General features: G+C 40.8%; 1 protein-coding gene across 4 annotated transcripts in view; it reads right to left on the minus strand.

The window, feature by feature from the left end:
• Nucleotides 1-20224, minus strand: part of myo10 (myosin X) — a 370178-nt gene that overhangs the window by 156948 nt on the left and 193006 nt on the right. For all 4 annotated transcript variants that reach the window (XM_041183612.1, XM_041183615.1, XM_041183613.1 and 1 more), the window contains exons 5-14: nt 12747-12881; nt 12224-12348; nt 11851-11864; nt 11630-11714; nt 10603-10706; nt 8639-8768; nt 8054-8172; nt 3489-3635; nt 3183-3283; nt 2469-2535 (exon numbers count right to left, since the gene is read on the minus strand). In XM_041183612.1, the coding sequence (XP_041039546.1) occupies nt 2469-2535; nt 3183-3283; nt 3489-3635; nt 8054-8172; nt 8639-8768; nt 10603-10706; nt 11630-11714; nt 11851-11864; nt 12224-12348; nt 12747-12881 (1027 nt within the window). The remainder of the gene's footprint in view (nt 1-2468; nt 2536-3182; nt 3284-3488; nt 3636-8053; nt 8173-8638; nt 8769-10602; nt 10707-11629; nt 11715-11850; nt 11865-12223; nt 12349-12746; nt 12882-20224) is intronic.

Raw genomic sequence — 20224 nt, forward strand, 5'->3', positions numbered from 1 at the left:
ACTAAAGGCAGACGGACTCCTCCATCGTGCCTTACAATCTGAGGAGTGCAGCGGACATCCCTTCCTGATGTTCCTGAGCTTTCCTTTGCAGCTCCAGCAACTGTGACATGACCGAGTCCAGTGGTCCGTCATCTGACTTGGACTCAGCAAATTTCTGGCCTCCAGCAGTCCTCCAAGTGCTGGGCTCCTGGAATGTCCCTGTCTCTGCCTGCTGTGGATCAGAAAGTGCAACGTGCTCACCGGATTGTGATCCTGAGGCTACTCTAAAGTTAGGTCCCACCGAGGTGTGTCTCTGTGCACTGGTGGAGGGTGTGGCTGAGCGCTGTGACGGGACTTCAGGGAGGGTGCCTTCAGATTCCCCTTTGGAGGTTTCTTTGGGGTTTGACTGGAGGCCCTGGGTCATGGATCCTATCAGCTGTTTGGCAGATGTGCCTGCAAAAGCAAGGCGAGATAGTTAGTGCATGGCAGTGGCCTGTGACAGCGGACACATCACTCACAGCATGGCTTTCTGATGGATGTTGCACTGCTAGATCCTTACTTGGTAGAGCAGCGTGACCTCAATATCAGCACAAGACCAGTCTGGATCCTCACCAGCCAGCTGGATTACTCTATTTTCAAAGTCCGTGAGGATCTTGATTTCAGGCATTCTTCCAACTTTCTGTGACCTCTCTCTCTCTTGTTGCATGCCAGCTTGTCCTGCATGGATAGCGGTAGGGAGAAAGTGTAAGCAGGATGCCTGCCAGGCCAGATGACAAGTATGTCTGGCTTGTGTGGGTAGTGGGTGGTCCCATGGACAGGATGAGGACAATGATGGTGAGTGTGAGAGTGTGAATGGTGATGTCCCTTAAACTGCAGTGACTGCAGGCCCTGTAGATGTTTGATGGGTTTCAGAGTGTGTGAACTGAGTGATGAGATGTGTGATTTACCCTGACGGAACGGGGAGATCATTCATCCTCTTGCGGCATTGGGTGGCTGTCCTCTTTTGCAGGGTGTTGGTGCTGACCATGGCTGCCAATGCCTCCCAAGCTGGTTAGTGCTGTTGCTGCCCATCCTGCGGCCAGAGCGGGGGAAGAGGATATCCCAGTGGGCCTCCAAAGCATCCAAAAGTCACTCGAGAGACGTGTCACTGAACTTGGGGGCTGTAGTCTTCTTCAGTTTCAGGGCCATGTCTTCTGTGCAGTAGTGGTGAGCTGGAAATACTGAGATGTGTGCTTATATCTGGGGTTTAAATATGGCGCCCGATGTGATGCAATGGTAGGGTGATGGAGGGCAGGCGAATGAGAGCTCGCTCACCATGGAAACAGCGTGTTTCCCAGGAGTGCATAAATAATGAGGCGGGTTTGAGGTGATACGGTATGAAAGCCCGCCATCACGGCCGGTGGGTAAAACATCGTTTTAACCGCCTGCTACCGCACTTGGTGCAAATTTAGGAAAATTCTGTCCATGGTGTGAAGGCTCCATAGCCAGGGATTCACATGTAGGCATATGATGGGAACTGCCTAGGCAAACTTGTCATCTTATAAGTGCAAACACTTGCCAGCGTCAGGAAATTTTCAACAACCCCATGATTTTCCTACCATTAAATTGAATGAACAGAAAATGGTGGGTCGCATGCATGCATGTAATTTCCTTTGGTGGGTGGGCCTTACACATTGTATACACAGTTTTAAAACTTCGTAGCCCTTGCTGAAATCTTCTGAAGAATGACAGATTTACATTTATATAGTGCCTTTCATGAACAAAAATTATTTATGTGCCAATGAAATATTATATAACGGAAGTACCACTGATATACTTTGAAAATAATTCAGTATTGCAAACTTCAAGCTTCCAATGAAGCACTTGACCAGACAGTAAAACTAGAACAGTCCTCGGCCAAGCTGGCTCCAATCAATCCTTAGGTGTTAGCAGAAGACTGAGATCTACTACCTTTCTTTGTCTCCCACACTGTTGCCAGTATTCCATGCTGTTAACCTCCCAATGATGCATGTGGTTTAAAACAAATCAGAATGTTACAAGCAACAACAGATCAGGACAGAACTTTACAATCCAACTAGGATTTAATGAAGTAACATTTCTTCTGTGTGGTTAAATCAAAATCCTTTGAATAATTTTGACTATTAATGAGCACTCTGCTGGCACCCTATAGCCAAGGCTTGTTAGACAAGTTGCAGAGTAAGAAAATGGAGCCTTCCTAGCTGATTGGAAAATCAGGCTGTTGGAATAAATTTAATGATTCAGTGCTTCCAGTATACAGCCTCTCTGACTAGAGTGTCTATAATGAATTAGCTGTCTGCATAGGTGCATAATTCTGAGCCCAAATAATTGTACAACCATTGATCCTGCTTTATAAATATACTGTTCCTTCTCCAACTAGTGTGATACCTCTACAGGATACTGGACTCACTAAGTTGCTCTTGTATCTACATGACTCTGTTGCAGTGATGTAAAAAAAATATACAAGTTACCTTCTCAATGAGATCTAAACATTCCCCATTGTCCATCCAATCAATATCTTCCCAGACCAATCCATCTCTGGTGAAAAATAAATCTTTATCAATGAAATAAATACATATGTACAAGATTTCCAGATTGTTTACAGGGCTGAATATTACTGCAAGCATTAAATTATTAACGGTGCTGCAAGATTTTACAAAGTCTCCCATTAGCTGTAGAACTCTTAAAACTTATGTTGCCAATGGCACTCGCCAGTAGCCAATTTTGAGTTTTTCTTTCCAAATTATTAGGTGGCTTGGTAGTCCTTAATTTGAAACTGCTCAGCTATAGAATGAAATCAAATTTTTTTTAAAAAGTTCAGAATACATCAGAACAAAGTTGAAATGAAGATGAAAATGAAGCTTGAAATAAGCGATTAAAATGATGGAGAAATAATAGAATGCATTTCAGAATCTAACTTTTCTTGTGACTATTAATATTCAAACAACATAGCTATACTGTCATTTTTACATGGGTGTAAAGTGATTTTTATTGTGCATTAATGCAATAACGGCAGTTCAACGCAGGAGACAACTAAACACTAAATTTCTACGAGTGTGAGACCCATGTCGGGGGGCAGCCTCACAGTGATAGGAGTTTTCACTGAGTAAAGAGTAAATCCAGCCTTAACTGTAGCTCAACTGTAATTATTTATCTTTGAAGTGCAACTTATACATGTTGTTTACCTGTTGTATTCCAGCTGTTCCAAAGAAAATATGTGTTTGTTGAAATATTCTTGAAGCTTTTCATTTGCATAGTTGATATTGAATTGTTCAAATCGATTTACCTGTTGACAAATATAGTCATCAAATGCAAATTAATAGGAAATAGAGAAAGAGAAAACATTAGAAAAGTACCGAAAGAGTAAATGAGAAAAAGAGTCTGAAAACAAGCCAGATAGAAAGAGATAAAGAAGAACAATAAAAAGAGAAAGTAAAGAAATAATTTTCATGACAGCATTGCGAATAAATATAAACTTCTATTTACTATACCTCAAAGTTTTCAAATCCAAATATATCCAGGACACCCACAGATCTGTAGTCCTCCTTTCCTTTTATTCTATTGTTGATTTTTCTAATGATCCATGCAAAACATTGTGAGTAAAGTGCCATGGCCATTGAATCTCTGGAATCTATTGCCTGTGGAAAAGGCAATATTATTTAAATTCAATTTTACCGCATTCTAGAACACAGATTTAAGTTTGATAAAAGAGACCAAAACTTGAAAGCGCTCAAAACTGGGCACAATTAACCTGCGTCCATTGCTCCCAATGCAGGGCAGCATGCAAACTTCATGCTGACTATTCATTTAAATGATTGCATCATGCAGCCATCACTAAGAATGCTGGCCTGCACTACTTAAAGCCTCCCTCTTAAAAGAGAGGTACACTTTGACTTAAGCAGGTTCTGAGAGTAATTCTAGAAGTCAGTTTGACCTTGAAAACACAGAGGAATGGAACAACATGGCACAGAATGTGTTCCAAGGCTCTCCAATGCAGCAATGGAGGAGGTGGACAAGAGGACAGAGGTCACTCCATCTACAGAGGACTAGGAGACGCACCACACAAACTCTCAGAAGGCAGTGGGACCAGATAGCCATGTAGATGATCTGGATTCAACATCAAAGAAGTTCAATATTCACAAGTAATCAAAATCGGTGAATGTATCTTCAGACGTCGCCAATCACACTATTGGCCTCCCACATTGCTTAGTGCACCGCATCTCCATCACTCATCTATCAGCAACCTCTATCAATCATGACTTGTATTTCTCATTCATAGCTTCACCTCACCCTCACACACATAGCAATGCTGCAAGCTTTACACCCACATTGAACTCCTTGCTCATACTGCCAGCTATTTAACTAAGTCAGGCACATCACTCATTACACCACAGTCCCTGAGACACTTCCCACTCACTTTCAGGACAGATGGTCCTGGCAGGGGACAGGTATGGCTGCCTGTCCTTACCCCTTTCAAGGGACCATGTTCACCATCATTTGAGTGGCCATGACCGTTTGGTGGTTGAAAGCATTAAAGATGAAGGTACGCTTCTACCTAGCCCTCCTTCTATCCCGTTTTCCCCTTGCTGCACAATCTCTTAAACTTTTGATGGTCTAAGGACAAGAGGAAGAAGAGATGGACGATGATGGAACACCATTGCTCGATTTCACACTCACAGCCATCAGGTCAGATAACTACAGGATAATGCAGAGGCAGGGCCTGCATGTGAAGTGACTCCGCAAATAAGTGGCCTAAAACCAGGACGAGGGAAAAGAATAGTTAAGGACTTTGATGGAGCAGCATGCAGGAAAAAGCCAATGGGCATGCACATAGAAATGCCTGGTGCACTGGAGAGCCTACCATCACTTAAGCTCTTTCTGCTGCTAAACACATGCAGAGAAGGCACTACTGGAATGTTCAGGTTGAAAACAGCATTGCTGGAGCCGAATTGATGTTACACCTGACTCACAGCACAATCCACCTGCCTTACATTCTTCCAGCACATGGTGCAAATGCTGGCACTGCTGACCTACTCAAAATAGCATCTGACACTGCCACAGTACAGTGTGCTACTGCAGCACAAAAGCCATTTTGAATATGAAAAAGCACTCATAACGCCAAAAATACAAGCACTCCGGAGTCAAATTGTGCAATTGTGCAACCAATTTGTGTTAAGATTGGTAAGCACCTCCAGTGCAGATTTCTACGAACAATTGTAACTTACCTACAAAAATTGAACCAATGCATGAAGGGTGCCCAATATTATATCTCCCTTCCTCTTTACCAAAATTAACTATTTTCTTTCCAGCAGTCATTAATTTATTCTCTTCATAAAATGATAAAAGCAATGATCTAACAATATACTAAACATGTTTTAAGAGACAGATCTTGTACAGATAACAAATGCATAGTGCCTTTCAGCTTTGAAAGCCACACCATCTGTGGTGAACATTGCCAGATGGCAAACTGTTGACTTGTATACTTGTGAAAGGTTTGGGATATGACTCCATTCTGCTGGACTGCCAAAAGATATAGCTGACATATCAGGTGAAAACATTGTTTGATAACTTACCTCACTAAAGATAGCATTTAGACAGTTTGGAAGTGTTTTTTTTCCAGAAGGATGCACTACACCTGATTAATTTTCCCTCCTCTCCAGCCATATGTACCAAGTAAATAATTGGCCTTGTCTATATTTAATCAAGGAAATCTTCCCATTATAATTCTCACACTACCTTTGTATGTCCACTTTTACAAAGGTTAACTGCAAGGACAAAATCTGCAAAATGCTAATTCAAAGCAGTTATGATTGTGAATGTTTTAGAACATTGTTACTCAATATGTTAGCTACAAATCACATGTGGCCAATTGGCAATCTCGTGTGGCTAACTGCATTTTTGAATACAATTGTTGGGCATGTGATCTCAATATTAATAGTCACATGGTGTGTGCATGCGTCTTTAACTGCTTTTATGCACCCATTGGTAAAATGATAAGACAAAAAAAAACAAAGGGCGGAATTTCATAAAAATAAGCACAGCTCCCAACAGCTGGACTGGAAATGGGCATCACTGCTGCTCACGTGTCAGGAGCCACCACACCGGCAATCACAATCAAAACTGTAAGTGTGTGCAATAGTCATGCTTCCCATGTGCAATAACGCAGCCAGAGTTGCACCTGAACAGGACTGGGACAAATGCCCTCATGAGGTTCACTAGTGTGGCTGGAGAAGGTTTAGGGGAATGAACACCAGCATAAGGAATTAGAAAAGAGAGAAGTACAAACGCTACGCCCTTGTTCCAAAAAAAGGTGTCAAGATAAGCCAAGTAATTATAGGCAACTTCAGTGGGAGGAAACTTCCAGAAACAACAGGCTGAATTTTACACTGGTGGAATTTTACGGTCCCACTGAATTCAATTGACATTTGAATCGCTCACCCCAATTTACAGCCACGCCCACACGTGGCCATAAAGTTCGGCCCAACAATTCTGGACAAAATTAGTAGTCACTTGGGCAAATACAGGTATATTAAGGAAAGCCAGCATGGATTTATTGGGAGACAGTGGCATAGTGGTAATATCACTAGAGTAATAAACCAAAAGTTCAGGCTAATGCTCTAGGGACACGGGTTCAAATCCCACTATGGCACCATGACACCAGGTGCCTGAGGTTGTAAAAAGATGGGGTGTACGTGATCCATAGCGAATCCACAAAGTGAATTTTATGAAGAAGGCAGGCAATAATATTGACACGGCCTTCATTACCAGAGCAGCTGTAGTTGACCAATGTGAATGCATAATCCTCCTTCCATCTCACACAGCCCTCCTTCCACAACAATCTGATCGCCTGTGCCGTAAAAGTCTCCGAGCAACACCTGATCTCCAGTGAGGTAGCAGTTTCTTCACAGCCATGTTGATAAACAAACACTGTGACCCTGCCCCTGCAGCCCATCCACCTCCATGCCCCTGTCATCCTCAAGCTTCCTCCTATCTCCCCTGCCTCCCAACATCAATTTCCTTCCCCTAATCATCCTGGGGCATCAACCATCACACCTGACCTCAAGCCATTGAGCCTCGACCTTCCATCTCTTATTCTTGACACTCCTATCTCAACCTTGACTTTCCTGCCATCATTCTGGAGCCTCCCTCCATCTTCTTTGCCTACCTTTGCTTCCTTCCGAGTCTCCCTCAGGAATCACGAGCTTCCCTCTTCACCCTGCAGCTGGATCTGCCCTTCTTCAAACTCAAGGATCCCTTGTTGACCACGTGTGGTGCAGCTGCCTCCCTTGGACACACAGGACAACACTGCTGCAACAATGGACCCTAGCCAGAGCCTGGTTGCCTTCGACCGCCTCATCTCCCACCCATGCCCAAACCTGCCCTTGCCTTGCTGTGCTGCCGTTTGAGGACCCGAGCACCAACCTCACACTCTTGACAGCTCAACCACAGCCCCATTTGAGCATCCAAGCACCACACTCTCCATGTTCCTATCTCCCCCATCCTTGCCATCATCCATCTTCCCCAGGTCCCCTCCCCTCTGCCACTGAGTTAGACAAAGACTAAACCTCACCTCAGATCCAAAAGTTGAACAACCGTGCCTGGTGCACACCATCTCTAAGCTGTCAGGAAATAGGAGGTACGAGTTTCCCATGCGCCATAGGGCTAAATTTGGTGTGCTTCCCAATTAATGAGGCTTCATGGTATGCAAATGTTTGATAAATAGATTCCAATCACTAGGTGGCGTGTTGACTGCTCCATCTCTGACACACCGCCTACTTTATCTCACAAACTCAACGTAACATTGGGAAACTGTGATTTTTGCTTCCGCCCATTTAAGTATCTGTGCCTGCCATGTTTCCTTCCCTTACAGGTCCCTGTGCAAGTGTTTTTTGCTCATTGTGTGTGTTTTACTCCCTTGGTTACTAGCAGATTTGTTATCTGCTTAAACGTGGCATAAATTGGTGAAGACCAAATTTGTAACAATGTAACAAGGTTTTGTAGATTCATCTATTAAGTCAGTCCATGGTTATGACATCAAAGCATTCTCCATTCTTACCTGCTCTACCGTGAGTGGTGTGCTGATCTCCTCACCCCTGAGAATCATGGACCGGTGAGTCAGCACTTCTGTGAGCTGCATGGTGTCCAGCCCAAGCAACTCTGCTGCGCTCCCCAATGCTGAAGAGGTAGAAATACAAAGTTCAATAAATTGGTTTTATGCAACATTATTATTTTGCCTACTCTATAATCAATCCAAATATACAGTTGCACAATGTTACAAGTATTTTGTAAAGAAAGGCTTAGTTTATATATATTAAATGTTGGTTTACATATGTTAAATATTATATTAATATATCTGTGTATATATGTATAGTATATTTTACATATATATATTAATTATATTATATACTAAATGTAATCTGCCTGTTCAGCCATATAACACTGCATGAATGAAGAATTGTATTTCAGAATATTTCTACAGACTCTTTCAAATCCTTAAATTATAATACAAAACACACTACATTCACAAGATTTCTACAATACAGATCATCTATGCTTCTGAAACATTCAAGACACACCATCAGCACAGATGACATTTCCTTACTTTTCTGGCAGATAACTATTTACATATTTTTTTTTTTACCAATTTTTGAGGAAACCTGTGCCCCTCCAGCAGTTACAAATTCAACATTCCCAAGATGTAGCACACCAGCGAGTAGCTTCAGCACCTCCCGAGTCTCTTCGGTACTGAACTTCATGACTCTCATGGCAGTCTGGAATGGGGTGGACGCAGAGACAAGTGCAATTAAAGTAAATATCTAAATCAAATCAATTGTGCAGGGGTTTAAACAATTCCATGTTAGTAAATATGTACATTTTACACAGCAGTTTCATAATCATTTAGTATGGGCTGCTCTACCTCACTGTGTGCATTGGTCATCTATGAAGTATTCATGCAGCCACATACATGTGATTCTGTACCACAAATTAATTTATTGCAAGGGCAGAAAATGAGATGATAAGAATACAAATATTACATTATCATCTTCATGAGTTAACTACTATTTAATACCTATTATCTTCAATATTCCAACAATCTTCACTGACCCTGGGTGTGCTGGTTCCTGATTCTGTCCTTTCTCATTACTCAATTACTTCACAATATTCAATTTAAATTATGTGCAAATAGAAAATAGTGTATTAAATGTGGAACCTTACCAAAACATTAAGAAACCAGATGAGTGAACAGAGGAACTCTTCCACAACCACTGATTTTTTTATTACAATTTCTTGAACACTAATGACATTACAAGAAGTACACACTTGATTCAGGTGGTTTCTAACTGTGACAGTAAAGGGATTTATAGGCTCAAACTGGTGAAAGGCATTTTAGGGCAAATGTTGGAAAACTGTTGATACAAATGATCAACACTTGGCATAGACTATTCAGTAGAGTAGTCAAGTTGAAATTAATTTAGGTAACAGTTGGATATTGTCAGGTTTTCCAGATGGATGATCCAAGAGGTGAAATGGCATCCTCGTCCATACTTAACATGTGGTCTTGCAACAGTGATGTTTGAAGATGTTCTAATCAGCATCCTGGTGGCACCATGGGGTTTTGTCCCATTACACAATGGTAGAAATGAGGTCTGTGCTTGAGATCATTCATTAGGTGCTCACTCTATCAGCTGCAGCCAACTGGTTAAGCCAAGAGCCATGGTGGAGCATTTGCAGAGAACCAAAATTGGAAAGGGAGATTTGTACAGTTATTTTGTATGAGCTGCTCCCTTTAATATTAATATTTATAGAATTCAGAACCAGGTTGGTGAGAGCTCACTTGGTTGGAGATGGATATTTGATGCATTAGATCTCCATAAAATGTAAAAAGCATGAGTTTAATATTCAGCATCATTAGAAATGAAGAGAAAAGTAAAAGAGAAAACATCATGCAGATGTTATAGTGTGAATCAACACAATGGTTTATGCCCATCTTCCAAGGTTGCATCAACCAATCCTCAGATGCTCATGTTTCAGCATCACAACCATGCTTGAAAGCAAACTATCCAGCAAAGCAATAAAAAAATCTTTAGGACAAGTGAATTACTATTTTTAAAAGAAGTCTCATCACACAATAAATCTTTTAAGATTAAGAAAAAAATGCATTGCCTATGTTGTATTGGAACTCTTACTAAGCAGCCAAAAGCAAGCAATAATAAGTTAGTCTTGAAAATCTTAAAAGCAACCTTAGTTACTATTGAAAAGCACAGATTAATTGTGCACAACAATAAACCCGAGTGACACGTCAATTTAGAGGCAAAACAAAAACTTTGAGAGAGGGTATTCTGATAAAAAAGCTTGGGACTCCCTTCCGATCACTATGGGTGTACCTACACCAGGTGAACTGCAGTGGCAGCTCACCATCACCTTCTCAAGAGCAATTAGGGATGGGCAACAAATGCTGGTCTTTCCAATGATGCTTCCATCCAATGAAAGAATGAAAAAAACAGTTGTGATAATAAATGGAACTTTTATTGCTCTGCAGTAAGCTAACTAAGAATGATCATTAAGAAATGTACTGTCTTCCACCAAGAATCTTCAACATCTTACCATGACTTCCTGAAAGGTCTGTTGGTCATCAATTGTACTGTCCACAATACATCCAGACTGTCTCAAGTAATAATAATTCTCTGCTTCAGACAAATAACACATCTCTGCAGAATGAAAAATTAGAATGTATTTATTTCTGGTTAGTACTGATGATTTCTTAATTATAAAGAATTAAAATCACCTTTCTATTTTCCCCAAATATATTGTGATTTAATAGTGCTCTCTACAATTATAAATGTTTTCCTTGTAAGTTCAAGTTAGCTCAGATATCACTGGAAAATTAAGAAAACGTCACTGCTTCAAAGTACCAGTGAACTAATTTGTGTGAAAGGAAAATAAAAGCTAAGTTCTGAAGGTACACAGGCTGATCAGCAGCTGAGCACAGAAAAGGCAAATTAACATTCCTGGTAAACTCTTCCTGCAGAACCAAAAACACTTATTCAGAAATAAAAACAATATTATGAAATATGAACCCGGCTTTTCTCTCCACAGATAATGACAATCTTGCTGTGCATTTCCATCATTTTCAGTTCCTATAGTGTTGGGTTTAAAAGGACCCACAAATACAAGATGTTGCTTGTACAAGACCATGCCTATGTGCCCAGCTGCAGTTAACAATTACTCACGAACTTGGGTCAATTTGAACCTAGAAGAGGCAGGACAATTTTAATATAGATCATGGGTTAGACTTTGTTTAGACACAGTCAGTGGTTCCCCAATTTGCTAATCTTCACACCTTTCAAATGCGGCTATTAACTGGGAAACTGACTCCATTATTTCATCTTGCATCCTTGTTCCCTATAGAAATGTCACTGTGTTTAGCAATGGGAAGTGATCCAAACCAAAGCCTTATCCATGCTAACGCATTGGTTTCACGACTGCACAGCCATCAACGGAAATTAACAGCATCATAGTGGTTAAGAAAAGCAGAAGGAGAGCATCTTGTACAAAAGCTTCTCTATAATTTTCCTGAGAGATTACACTTCCATTCAAACTCTGCTTTACAAAGAGCCAGTTCATCACTCACCTTTCTGCTCTTTATCTGTTCCAGCCAGCAATGCATAGAAAATGTGATAATTCCTCTCCCCGGGGTTCTGTCTGACTACACGGTTCTACAGAACAATAAAAGGAATATTTCTATTTCTGAATCTTGACAAACCAAGGAGTGAACGACTAGCATTAAGAAAACTAAAGCTGCTCGAAAAGCGATGATAACAGTTAAGTGCTTCAGTCATGAAACATCCTTACCTTTTCTAATAAATCTTTATTTAAAGACATCTGTCAAGGAAAACAATTTATGGCACAGCTCCTTTGTTGTACGAGTACACCAAAAAATGAAATTCTATTAAATTAAATGTGAAAAAAACTGAGATTTGTGGCAAATTTGAAACAATTAGGAAAATAGTCCCTTCAGATTGACATCACGTGATGAAAATTGGGTTCTCAATTTTCTTGGAACAGGCCACATTTTATTTTGGAAGTTCTAAACAAATTTTCATTATTCTTATATTTTCAAAGCGTTTTCACAAAATAAACAAACATTCATGCGACTTTAAAAGTGGGCATGCTATTGAACCGTTTTGTAGGGTTGCATTTTGATGCCAGTCACATTTAAGGATACAATCTATGATTCTGCCTCCCTGAATATTGCCTTTTTGACAGAAGTTCAGCTGAATGAACTTCCCAAATCGACTGGAGTTGTTGTTGTAGACAGTCTTCGCATTACCAAATGCTTCCATAATGGGGCTGTTGATTCAAAGATGGATTTGAATTCAGTAGATTGAAAGGTCAGACTGACACCACATAAAACAATGAGACACAGACTAATTGTTTGCTTCTAAGCCTATTCTTTTAGAATGAGGTATAAGATTATAAAAAAAAAATTAAATATCTAAAGTACGTGAAGTCAGAGTATCTGTGAAAAGTTTAGTACAATTAGCAAATATATTAATTGTGAATGCTAAATGTAATAATTTCTAACTACAGGTAAAATCTGGTATGCAAAAAGGAAAGGCTGCATTTAATAGAATGGTTATAGAAAAACTAAAAGAGTTGCCAAGGAAGAGTAGGTTAGGATTTCCAAACTCTCAATGAAACTTAGTTTGCATTAGAAGTCAATACTATTTGAGCAATTAACATTTTACCTGCTTTCCAAAATAGCCTGTTCAACATTGGAGATTTTTTCCTTCGCTGTTGCATCAAGGGAATGTTGGCTCATTGCTGATAAATATTTCAGGATAAGTTTTGTGCTTTCTGTTTTTCCAGCACCACTTTCTCCACTGGGAGCAGAACAATATTAAGGTTAACACCAATAAAACATGACAACAATGCCCAATAAACTATTATGCCATAATATGTTCAGCCCACTTCACTCCCACTGTCACTGAAACCATTCTCTATAGGTTCGTTACTCCATATTGATAGGGGCTTGAAGTATAAGAGCAAGGAGGTTATGTTAAACTTGTATAAAACACTGGTTTGGTTCAACTCACTAGGAAAGATGTGAAGGTATTAGAGAGAGTGCTGAAAATATTCACAAGAATGGTTCCGGGGTGAGGAGATTCACTTATGTTTGGGACTATTTTCCTTGGAGAAGAGAAGGCTGAGAGGAGATCTGATAGAGATATTTAAAATCATGAGGACAGAGTAGATAGGAAAATACTGTTCTCACTCATGAAAGGATCGAGAATGAGGGGGCACAGATTTAAGGTAATTGGCAAAAGAAACAATGGCAACATGAGGAAAAATTTTTTCACGCAGCGAGTGATTAGGATCTGGAATGCACTGCTAGAGAGTGTGGTGGAGGAAGTTCGATCAAGGACTTTCAAAGTCATTCAAAGACTTTGACATTCAAAAGGGAATTAGACAGTTATCTGAAAAAGAAGATTGTGTGGGGTTACAGAGAGACAGTGGGGGAATGGTACTGAGTGAATTGCTCAGAGAGCTAGTACAGGCATGATGGACCGAATGGCCTTCCATGCTGTAACAATTATGTGATTAACCCAACATTCAGCTTCTGAAACTCTTCCTCACTCAAACTCCAAATTAGTCAAAATTCCATTAGCTGCATCTTTTCCTGAACCAAATCCTATTCAACAAGTAGCCCCGCCCTCCTTGGCTTGCACTGACATCCTGTTACCTGGCTTCACATAACCCAAAATTCTCACCTTCTTTCACAAATTTCTCTATGACTTCTGAAACTTTCTACAAACCAGTTTAAGTCCTTTGACTCTAGTTCCCAGTCAAAGCCTAATGCCCATCCCCTCAATCTATTCCGAGACGTTCGACACCTGATTACAGAGCTTACAGCTGCCATTGTCTTATTTGCTGGAATACACTTCCTAAAGCTCTTCTACCTGCCTCTAGACTTGACTATTTCAATGCTCTTCTGGTCAATCTCCCATTTTCCACCTGACATAAATTTGAAGGCATCCCCTGTTACCTATAACCTAATCAATGATGGCCATGTCTTCAGTTGCCTAGGCCCGAATCTCTGGAATTCCCTCTCTAAGCTTCTTCGCCTATTTACCTCTCTCTCCTCCTTTAATGTATACTTTAACACCTACAGGTTTGATTAAAAATTTTAGCTACCTGTCCCAAAATCTCCCTTAATGGCTTGGAGCCAAATTTTGTTTGATATCACTCCAGTGAAGCACTTTGGGAATTTTACTACATCAAGAATGCTATGTAAATGCAAGTTGTTGTTGCTGCTTCCCTCTGCTTTTAAGAGTGTTTGGCTGTAAGCTTTCTGTTTGCCCATGCTTTTGGTCAACCCAGTCTGTTCTCTCCTACGGGAAGCACATTGAGACAATCCATTGTGTTGTGGGCTCTAGGCAAACCTAAGCGATAGATCTTGCTGTTGAATTACAGCTACCAGCAACATTTGAGGTTATGTGATAAATGCAGATTTTAGTGGATAAATACTCAATGGAATATCATTATATTGATACCAAAAGTAAATTTATCTGGTTTAAATTTGGCAGTTAAATACAGCTAAAACATTCCAGAAAGGATTATTATATCACAATTGTGTAGAACACCCATTAAATATTCTTCCTTTCTAATGCATTATTAAAAACAATACTACAAATAAAATCAGTTAAAAGTTCACTGAAAAGCTCCTGGTTAAATGAAAGTCAGTTCTCTATTAATGTGCAGTGACGTAGATGTTGTTGAGCTGAGACTAACTTCCCGTGACAGAATTTGGCATCAAGGAACCCTAGCAAAATTGAAGTCAATAGGAATCAGGGGAAAACACTCTGCTGATTGGAATCAAACCTAGCACAAAGATGTTGTGATTATTGGAGGGTAATCATTTCAGTCTCAAAACATCACTGCAGGAGTTCCTCAGGGTAGTGTCTGAGGCCCAACCATCTTCAGCTGCTTCATCAATGAACTTCCTTCCATCATAAGGTCAGAAGAGGGGATGTGCACTGATGATTGCAGAAAGTTCAGCACCATTCAAGACTCAGATACTGAAGCAATCCATACCGACATGCAGCAAACCTGGATGGCATTCATGTTTGGGCTAAGTGGCAAATGACATTCACGCCACATAAGTGTCAGGCAATAACCATCTCCAACAAGCCAGAATCTAACCACCTCCTCTTGACATTCACATTATCATTGAAAAAACTCAGCAGGTCTGGCAGCATCGGCAGAGAAGAAAAGAGTGGACGTTTCGAATCCTCATGACCCTTCAACAGCAAATCAGGAGTGTGATGGAATACTCTCCACTTGTCTGGATGACTGCATCTCCAACAACACTGAAGATACTCAACACTATCCAGGACAAAGCAGCCCATTTGATTGGCATCCAATACCCAACATCTTAAAACATTCACTCCCTCCACCACTGATGAACATTGGCAACAACGTGTACCTGCTACAAGATACACTGCATGAACTCACCAATGCTCCTTCAATAGCATGTTCCAAACCCACAATCTCTACCACCTAGAAGGACAAGGGAAGCAGGCACATGGGAACAGCACCAACTGCAAATTCCCCTTCAAGCCACACACCATTCTGACTTGGAACTGTATCACATAGTTTGCTGGGTCAAGAATCCAGGAATCCCCTTCCTAACAGCACTGTGGGTGTACCTACATCACATGGGCTGCACTAGTTCAAGAAGACAGCTCACCACCACCTTCTCAAGGGCAATTAGGGGTGGGAAATAAATGGTGGGTGCCCACATCCCATGAAAGAATAAAAAAAGGATGTGCTGTGAAGGGCTATCCAGAAGCACACTCCAATTGTATACCACATACAAGCCTAACTTTAGTTTCTTCAACAATAACTAATATTTATACTGCATCTTTCTTATAATAAAACATCCCAAGGGAGTATTATAAAGCAAAATTTGACATTGCGCCATATTAAGGAGGTATTAGACCAGATGACCAAAAGCACCTTACAAGGAGGAAAGGGAAGTAGAGAAGTTCAGGGATGGAATTCCAAAGGTTAAAGACTAAGTTAAAAGCAAAATACTGCACATGCTGGAAATCTGAAATGGAAACAGAACATGCTGAAAAATCTCAGCAGGCCTGGCAGCATCAGTGGAGAGAGAAACAGAGTTAATATTTCGAGTCCGTATAATTCTTCTTTAGAGCTAAAGAAAAGTAGAACTGTGATGGAGGGGGTGGAGCAGGTGGAGCAAAATAGAAGGTCAGGGATAAGTGGGAGCTCAGGAGAGACTGATGACAATGTCATGGGCACAAAACAAAGTGAGTATTAATGGTGATGTTAAAGTCTAAAGAAGGTGCTGATAGTGGCATAAAGGTAAGATAGCTGAATGTGTTAATAGCCAAGCAAAGGTCGGTGCTCTGTGAAAGCACAACATCGAAACAAGTGACAGATGGCCCTATTTGGGGGTGGGGGATAGTGTTGCAGGCGTTGGAGAAAAAGGACAAAAAAGGGTTAAAAATAAATACATAATAACATATATAAAATATAAAAATAAAAAAATAAATAAAAATAAGAATAAATAAAAATTTTAAAATTGGATTTAAAAAGGTAAATATGGAGGAGGGAGTTCATGGTCTGAAGTTGTTGACCTCAATGTTAAGTCCAGAAGGCTGTAAAGTGCCTTGAAGGTGTTCCGTAAAGTGGCCACCCAGTCTGCGTTTAGTCTCCCCAGTGTAGAGGAGACCGCACTGGGAGTGACGAATGTAGTAGACCCAATTGAAGGAGGTGCAAGTGAAGCACTGCTTCACCTAAAAGGGGTGTTTGGGCCCTTGAATGGTAAGGGGGGCCATTTCACGACATCGCGATCCCACTTTCTGTCTGGCAGAGTCTGTCTGTGCCATCTTCATGGTGGGATGGCAGGAGGCGCCAGAGTTGGGGTCACTGTCTCTGGAAGCAGGCCTGAGGCAGGAGCTGGGGTGGATGGATGCCTAGGTGGGCAGTTAGAAGGCCCTCCTCTATTCATTGGGATATTGGCTCAGTTCGGTACATGAGTTTTCGGCAGCCAAGGCCTCACCCCTCATCACCCTGCCCACTCCCATACCCCCGCCCATACACCCACATATCCCTTAAATTCCCCCTCCATAACTTCCATGCCCACTCACCCAGTATCCACTATGGACAGGACACATGAATCCCAACATTAGGAAATCTGAGATGCTTATAAAACCAACAAATAAACATGTAGCCATTCAAAACATAATCCTATTTACTGCACATAGCTAATCATAATAAAGCCCACAGTCTCATTGAGAGCTGGATGTATCACCAATGGCTGCTGAGCTGAATCGATAGGCAGTACTCAATCCAGGCAACAGGGGCCTCTTCATGCCAGCTAGAGAACCAATGAGATCCTCACATTGCCTTTGGGGAAGGCCTGCTGCATTAAATGTCAATCAGCCACCTGACTATCCAGCAGCAGGCCTGCCCCAGGATCAAGGACGCCAGGGATAGAAATCCTGCCCTCTGTCAATCAGAAGCTGGCAGCTGTCTATTGCAGGCAGTGCTAGGCCACAGGTGAATGAGGGCAGGATGGAAGTCAAGGGAGAAGTGGACTTGGGGGTTAGCAACAAGAGCTTTCCCCTTTCTAATGCCAGATCCCTCAATCAAGTACCGAGTGCCTGACAAGGTACTCTCCTCCCCTGAAGTTGCCCGCAAGCAAACCTGAAAGGGTTTTACATTTTGGGCTCCCCGCACTAAGTACCCCCTGCAGCCATGGGTTGAATACCAGCAGCAGTGGGAAGAGACCTTTAAGAAGGTATTAACTGCCCACTTAATGGGCCCAATTTTTGACAGGGTGGGAAGGCTGTCCAATAGCAGAGGTAGGAAACGCAGTGGGGTCCCCAAACAGGACCCTCCTTCCTAATTAAATGCTCCCCCCACTTCCAAACTTGCCTTGGGGGGAGGGCATTAAATTCCACCCCTTTAGTGGGGTTTGGAACTCAGCAAAGCATTCATAATGGATTCCAGCAACAGCTGTGTCAACAAAACTTCCAGCGCTAAATACTTTAAAATCTTTGAAGCACTAGAACAGAATACATAGCTGGGCTTAATACATTCAAGCTTTTTGAAGTAGCATGAACTGATGGCCACCTGTTCCATTGTTTCAAAGGTTCAATGATTGGACTATGAATCAATGTTAAGATTAAGGCACAGGTTCAAAGTGAAACATTAAAATCTGAATCTCAATACTGCTGAATGGAGAATAGGATTTTATCCAGTGGACAATGTATTCTAACGAATCTTTCACAATGCTGGTCAATTTAATGGTCACATCTTTTCAAAACAAAGCCCTACAATGAAAGACATATTTAACTTAGTACACACCATTAAATTAGGACAGAAAGTTGCCAACAACTTTTAAACTTATTTGTCCAAAGGTTCCCGACTCCAGAACAGGCTTCCCCCACGTTTCATGAACCCAATGACCTGATGTGGTTCACACAGGGTTTTACCCGTCACACAGAAACCTTCAAACTCCAACAAATACAAAATTGAGGTAGGCAGCAACAGGGAAGTCCCGATGTCAGTTTTCACAGGCGTCGGGTTGCAACTCGCCACATTTCCCACGCCAGTTAAATTAACGGCTGGTGGGAATCAGGTGACAATTTCAGAATTCCAGTCCTCCTGCCTCTTTTTCCTTTTGCCTCACATGAGTTTACCATATACCAGGACAGAAAAATACAGCCCAATGGCTTTCACCTTCTCAATAATTAATTGGAAGAAATTCCAGCCTATTCAGTATTGGGTGTTGTACAAGCAGTCTGATAATTTAGGGTATATATTAGTGAGTTCCTTCACTCCAGCTCAGCTCAATCACAATAACATGCTGCCCCAATCCAGAAGGAATTTCAGAAGCTTTGAATTTAATTCATTTTCATGGTAATAGGATTTCATTACATTGCACTATTTTGTGATGTCTCCTTTCTTCTATCCCATTCTGAATGAAGCACCAACATTGGGATTTAATTGTACAATTGTTGTAGGATATGCTGCTCACCGCACCAAGAAAAGAATAGAGTGGAATTTAAAAGCTGACATTGTTTCAAAAACGTTCCATTTAATTCAGTGGGCCCACCCTAAACAACATATACTTCCTTAAATCATAAAAGCATTGACTGCATTTCTGAACTTTTAACAAATTTGTCGAGTTTGCAAGCTTCAAGCTGTTCCAGAACAAAGAACCCCTGTTCAGAAAACAGTTTATGATTGCTTTTGTGTGCACAAAACCATTTGTCAGCTACTCTAATAAAAAACATTAAACTTTCTATATACATAACAAGAGAAAAATCTTTGACCGAACACGATTAATAAACTAATAAAAAATCTATTTATTGCTTCTTCACATTTAATATTTCTGCACAGATCTAGCAAGTGTTTAACACTTAAGTTTTTTTGAAAAAAAACAAAACAACACTGCTTAATACCAGAGACAAGTCTTAGGTGCGACCTTGCTGTTGCTGGAGTTTCAGTAAAACACAATGGTAAAGTGGGTATAATATTGTTATGCTATGTTCACTTGAAAACTGAAATGATGCCCAGCAGCACAATTGCAGGTTTTATCTTTCAAAGTTAGATTGTGTCTTCAGAGGTTATTTGAGCTGCAGTGATTGCAGCAATCCAAGGTGAGGAAATTGAGGACGCTGGAAAAATAGCCAATTGCACATTATTTGCTCCTATCTAAAAACATTTTTTTTCCTTGACATATTAGTGTCAAGGCACTGATTATACCTATTGGGAATACTAGCTGTGGGAGGAAATATTCACAATTAGTATCCTAAAAGAAAAGACTTTCACTTATTTAGTGTTTTTCATGACCAACAGATGTTTCAAAGAGCTTTACACCCAATTAACTATTTTTGAAGTGTAGTCACCGCTGTAATGCAGGAATCGTGCACAAGGTTATATAATTTTTGTTCATTTACATAGCAACATAAATAATCTCCAAATAAGAGAATTATTCATTTTCAAGTTTCTAGCACACAAGAAAAAATACTGAAATAACATCTTAGGAGATGTTAACATTAGAAGAATTGAGGCACTTGTTGCTTTACTGCCATCTAGTGTCAAAGGATTTGCTCAAACAATAACAACAGCACAAGAGGAAAAACGGACAGGCATGATTTTCAATTGCTGGCTGTTCACTTCTGGCCTG

The sequence above is a fragment of the Carcharodon carcharias genome, chromosome 3 (assembly GCF_017639515.1).
Source record: "Carcharodon carcharias isolate sCarCar2 chromosome 3, sCarCar2.pri, whole genome shotgun sequence".
Classification (NCBI taxonomy): domain Eukaryota; kingdom Metazoa; phylum Chordata; class Chondrichthyes; order Lamniformes; family Lamnidae; genus Carcharodon; species Carcharodon carcharias.